The 5,395-nt window shown below is 46.5% G+C and overlaps 1 protein-coding gene across 1 annotated transcript; it reads left to right on the forward strand.

Annotated features, from left to right (window-relative positions):
- The first annotated feature begins 253 nt into the window (after nucleotides 1–253).
- LOC120035300 (eomesodermin-like) lies at nucleotides 254–4,781 on the forward strand. Its single transcript, XM_038982086.1, has 6 exons — nucleotides 254–881; nucleotides 1,245–1,399; nucleotides 1,554–1,675; nucleotides 2,280–2,435; nucleotides 3,283–3,344; nucleotides 4,022–4,781. The coding sequence occupies exons 1-6, from the start codon at nucleotides 367–369 to the stop codon at nucleotides 4,779–4,781; spliced, it is 1,770 nt and encodes a 589-aa protein (XP_038838014.1). The 5' UTR covers nucleotides 254–366.
- The last annotated feature ends 614 nt before the right edge of the window (nucleotides 4,782–5,395 follow it).

Below are 5,395 nucleotides of genomic sequence, written 5' to 3' on the forward strand. Positions count from 1 at the left end.
CCGTGCAGGTTATCACAGGGGAGCAGCTCGTCAGTTTACACAGTGGTAACTCAGTGCACACGGCCAGCAAGACAGGCAGGAGGACTTCCCTGCCTCTTGATTTACAGTAGCCTGTAGCCAGTTAGCCCGTTTAACAGTATAGGTCTATAGCCTATGCGATTCTAATTGGAATATTTTCGATATACTTTAAAATATATATAATTTAAAAAAAACTTTTATTTCTCAAAAGGATGCAGAACTTTTCAAGAAGATCCCTGGTTACGGTGCGTCTCCAACCCTTCTGACAGAAGCCCAGGAGAAGAATTGGAAGGGGAAAAAAGACCGTGGGACCGAATAAAATTTAATCTTGCCTGACAAAAAGTTACCATGCTCGGAGAGGGAGAGAGCAACACCTTTCCTTCCCCCAAGGACGCGCTCCGCCCGGAGGAGAGGAGAAAGTCCCCGGTGGTGGGTGCAGATGACCCGGCTATGGCCGGCAGCGCTAGCCGATACACCGACGGACTCGGGCCAGACCGCTATTATATCTCAACCCCATCCAAGCAAACTGGAGACATGGCGAGTCCATGTTCGTTATTCCCTTATTCCCAGTCCGGTACCGTTTACACGGCTTCCGGCGGATCCAGATATTCGACATCGCTTCACTTCAGCTCGGTGTTGCCTCCCACGGGATTCTCCTCGGCGGGACGCAATCAGTTCGGCTCGGCCTACCAGTTAGGACAGGGTGGATGTCTCTACCCTCCATACAGCACCGGGTCCGGGATCGGCTCGGTGCCCCTAACCTCAGGCACGGGGGTGAGGGCTCAGGTCTACCTCTGTAACCGGCCTCTCTGGCTCAGATTCCACCGTCATCAGACCGAGATGATTATCACCAAACAGGGCAGGTGAGTGCGATGTGGCCAGCGGCTAAAGACGAATGCTTCGGTTCGGCGGGTGCCGAGTGTGCTTTCATACTGTTGTGAAACTGTATTCTCTGAAACTCCATTTAAATATGGGAAAAGGTGCTTGCATACTCCATTAAAATATGGGAAAAGGTGCTTGCATACTCCATTAAAATATGGGAAAAGGTGCCCGCATGCTTAAAAGGATGCCATCATCAGTTCGATTGTATTTATATTTAATGTTGTGAAACTGTATTCTCTGAAACGCACCCACACATTCAATTTGTTGTCAAATTCTCACCAGATCTGGCACATTTAAAAACACACACACACACACACCCATTTGAATCCCTATGTGTTTACCAGGCGGATGTTCCCGTTCCTGAGTTTCAACCTGATGGGTCTGAACCTCTCTGCTCATTACAACGTGTTTGTGGAGGTCACGCTCGCGGACCCCAACCACTGGAGGTTCCAGGGCGGGAAATGGATCACCTGTGGAAAAGCGGACAATAATATGCAGGGTATGATCCTAGAAATTATAGGCAGTAGAAAGATTTTAAACCATTTCTAAATAGTTGTTTTTATTATATTACATTTATTACATTAACCACAGCGATTATGAAACAATCTTTGTATTATTATTTTATTATTATTATTACCGTTTTCCTTCTTTAGGAAACAAAATGTACGTCCATCCTGAATCTCCCAACACGGGAGCACATTGGGTGAGACAGGAGATCTCCTTCGGCAAACTGAAGCTCACCAACAACAAAGGAGGCAGCAGCAACAACGCACAGGTGATGCATTTTTTATAACACCTGTACGGGGATCATTTTAAAGAAGAAAATAAATATATTCTAATAAGCCTGGGAATGTATTGATTTTTGTACAAAATATTTTCATTATTTAAAAGTTTTAAAAAAAAGTAAAATATTCCTACTGTGGTTAATGTGTAACTTCTAGGCTCACAACCACATTGTTTTAAATGCAAAAGAAAATAAATTGTTATTATTGTTATTATTATGAAGATCATCCATACATACATACATAGATATCTTGATTAAGTCAAATCCTGGAAACTTTCGCATTAAAATTGCATTGATGTCAGTGGTATGTGTCATTATTAAAAAATAAAAAAAACTTATTTTACCTTTAGTTAACCAGGCAAGTCAGTTAAGAACAAATTCTTATTTTCAACGGTGGCCTAGGAACAGTTGAACAACTGCCTTGTTCATGGGCAGAACGACAGATGTTTTACCTTGTCAGGTCTGGGATTCGATCTAGCAACCTTTCGGTTACTGGCTCTGACCATCTGCTGCCCCACCACCTGCACCTGTATAGGATTTGGCCCACAAAATAAGTCTTCTCCATTGACTTTCTGTTTTGTTTTTCTGTGTATAGATGATAGTCCTTCAGTCTCTTCATAAGTATCAGCCACGGCTACACATTGTTGAGGTGACCGAGGGGTTGGAGGACATGAGCAGCGACCCAAAGACCCAGAGCTTCACCTTCCCCGAGAACCAGTTTATAGCCGTCACTGCTTATCAGAACACTGATGTAAGGATGGATCTTTCACTCTCTCTGTCTCTCTCTCTCTCTGCTCGCTCTCTCTTTTTCTTTCTCTCTGTCCTCTCCCTCTGCTCGCTCGCTCTCTCGTTCTCTCTCTCTCTGTCCTCTCTCTCTGCTCGCTCTCTCTTACTCTCTCTCTCTCTGTCCTCTCCCTCTGCTCGCTCTCTCTCTCGTTCTCTCTCTCTGTCCTCTCTCTCTGCTCGCTCTCTCTTACTCTCTCTCTCTGTCCTCTCCCTCTGCTCGCTCTCTCTCTCGTTCTCTCTCTCTGTCCTCTCTCTCTGCTCGCTCTCTCTTACTCTCTCTCTCTGTCCTCTCCCTCTGCTCGCTCTCTCTTACTCTCTCTCTGTCCTCTCCCTCTGCTCGCTCGTTCTCTCTCTCTGTCCTCTCCCTCTGCTCGCTCTCTCTTACTCTCTCTCTCTCTGTACTCTCCCTCTCTTTTTCTTTCTCGCTCTCTCTCTCTCGTTCTCTCTCTGTGTCCTCTCCCTCTGCTCGCTCTCTCTTACTCTCTCTCTCTCTCTCTTTTTCTTTCTCGTTCTCTCTCGCTCGCTCTCGTTCTCTCTCTCTGTCCTCTCCCTCTGCTTGCTCGCTCTCTCTTTCTCTCTCGTTCTCTCTCTCTCTGTACTCTCCCTCTGCTTGCTCTCTCTTTTTCTTTCTCGTTCTCCCTCTGCTGTCTTTCTCTCCCTCTCTCTCTCTCTCTCGCTCTCTCTCTGTCCTCTCCCTCTGCTCTCTCTTTCTATCTCTGTCCCCCCTCTCTCTCTTTTTCTCTCTCTCTCACAACCCTTTTATGTCATTATAACACATTGAGTTTTCTAATTGCTTCTCTCTTTTTCCATAGATCACACAACTGAAAATTGACCACAACCCTTTTGCAAAAGGATTCAGGGATAACTATGATTCGTGAGTATCTTTAACGTTTCAGCCATATTGATATTCACTTACAATGACCGTAACACAACAAAGGTTTTTGTGTGATGTCTTATCCCTGTCACGTTTCGTTATACACAGAGTGGACAAAACATTAAGAACACCTTCCTAATATTGCGTTGCAGCCCCTTTCCCCCCTTTAGAACAGCCTGAATTTGTCAGGGCACAGGACTCTACAATGGTGTTGAAAGCGTTCCACAGGGAGGCTGGCCCGTGTAGACTCCAATGCTGTGTCAAGTTGGCTGGATGTCCTTTGGGTGGTGGACCATTCTTGATACACACAGGAAACTGTTGAGTGTGAAAAACCCAGCAGCGTCGCAGTTCTTGACACACTCAAACCGGTGTGTCTGGCACCTACTACCATACCGCATTCAAAGCCACTTGAATATTTTGTCTTGCCCATTCACCCTCTGAATGGCACACATATACAATCCATGTCTCAATTGTCTCAAGGCTTAAAAATCCTTCTTTAACGTGTCTCCCACCCTTCTTCTACACTGACTGAAGTGAATTTAAGGGAAATCAATAAGGGATCATAGCTTTTCACTTGGATTCTCCTGGTCAGTCTATGTCACGGATAGAGCAGGTGTTCCTAATGTTTAGTAGACTCAGTGTACATTCTCCATCTCTCTTCTCCTATGATATTCTAGGATGTACACAGCTCCAGAGGGCGACCGACTGACCCCCTCCCCCACAGACTCCCACCAGATCGTCCCAGGTGCCCGCTACGCCATGCAACCTTTCTTCCAGGACCAGGTCATCAACAACCTGCCTCAGAACCGCTTCTACAACAGTGAGAGGACAGTACCCCAGACCAACAGTCTCTTTTCCCCCCAGCCAGAGGACAGCGCCTCCCAGAGGTGGTTTATCTCCATGCAACAGGGACCAGCTGGCCCCAACAAGCTGGATCTCAGTTCCTACGAAGGGGACTACTCTAGCAGCCTGCTCCCCTACGGTATTAATTCCCTGCCTCTACAGAACTCCCACGCTCTCACCTACTACCCGGACTCTCCTTTCACTTCCATGGCAGCAGGATGGGGCTCTAGAGGATCTTACCAGAGAAAGGTGACCACAGGCTTGCCCTGGTCCCCTAGACCCAGCCCTACTGGGTTCCCAGAGGACCAGCTGTCTGTGCCCGACAAAGACAAGGCTCAGGGGGAAGGGATCAATGGCAGTAGTGTTGGTACCATAGCTTCAACGTGGACTGATACTCACTCTTCCACGCTGAGCCTGGAGAAAGCTGACTCTGGAGCCGTGGTGTGTAAAAGGAGTCGTGTGTCTCTGAGTGGATCCGGCACAGAGAACTCCTCCGCTGTAAAGTGTGAGGATGTGACTGCCACTGACACCTACAGCAAAGAGTCATCTGTTTCTAAAAGCATGGCTTACTATTCCTTCTACACAAGCCCTTAATTATCTTGTTTCTTGTCACCCTTTAAAAAAATCTTTGATGCCAGATTTCCCCCTTTTCGTATTTGTTTTGGAGTTCCAAGTCTGTTGGTTTTCTGCCAAACCAGTGCTCACCTATACCAACCTTACTCACCAGGTATACCAACCTTACTCACCAGGTATACCAACCTTACTCACCAACCTTACTCACCAGGTATACCAACCTTACTCACCAACCTTACTCACCAGGTATACCAACCTTACTCACCAACCTTACTCACCAGGTATACAAACCTTACTCACCAGGTATACCAACCTTACTCACCAACCTTACTCACCAGGTATACAAACCTTACTCACCAGGTATACCAACCTTACTCACCAACCTTACTCACCAGGTATACCAACCTTACTCACCAACCTTACTCACCAGGTATACAAACCTTACTCACCAACCTTACTCACCAGGTATACCAACCTTACTCACCAACCTTACTCACCAGGTATACCAACCTTACTCACCAACCTTACTCACCAGGTATACAAACCTTACTCACCAAACTTACTCACCAGGTATACCAACCTTACTCACCAACCTTACTCACCAGGTATACCAACCTTACTCACCAACCTTACTC

This window comes from Salvelinus namaycush, unplaced genomic scaffold, assembly GCF_016432855.1.
Source record: "Salvelinus namaycush isolate Seneca unplaced genomic scaffold, SaNama_1.0 Scaffold1017, whole genome shotgun sequence".
Classification (NCBI taxonomy): Eukaryota; Metazoa; Chordata; class Actinopteri; order Salmoniformes; family Salmonidae; genus Salvelinus; species Salvelinus namaycush.

Bases quoted from the DNA above. Each gene is read 5' to 3' on its own strand.
- LOC120035300 (XM_038982086.1), top strand. From the start codon at position 367: ATGCTCGGAGAGGGAGAGAGCAACACCTTTCCTTCCCCCAAGGACGCG. The intron at 882-1,244 runs GTGAGTGCGATG...TGTGTTTACCAG, and splicing joins ATTATCACCAAACAGGGCAG to GCGGATGTTCCCGTTCCTGA. The intron at 1,400-1,553 runs GTATGATCCTAG...TTCCTTCTTTAG, and splicing joins AGCGGACAATAATATGCAGG to GAAACAAAATGTACGTCCAT.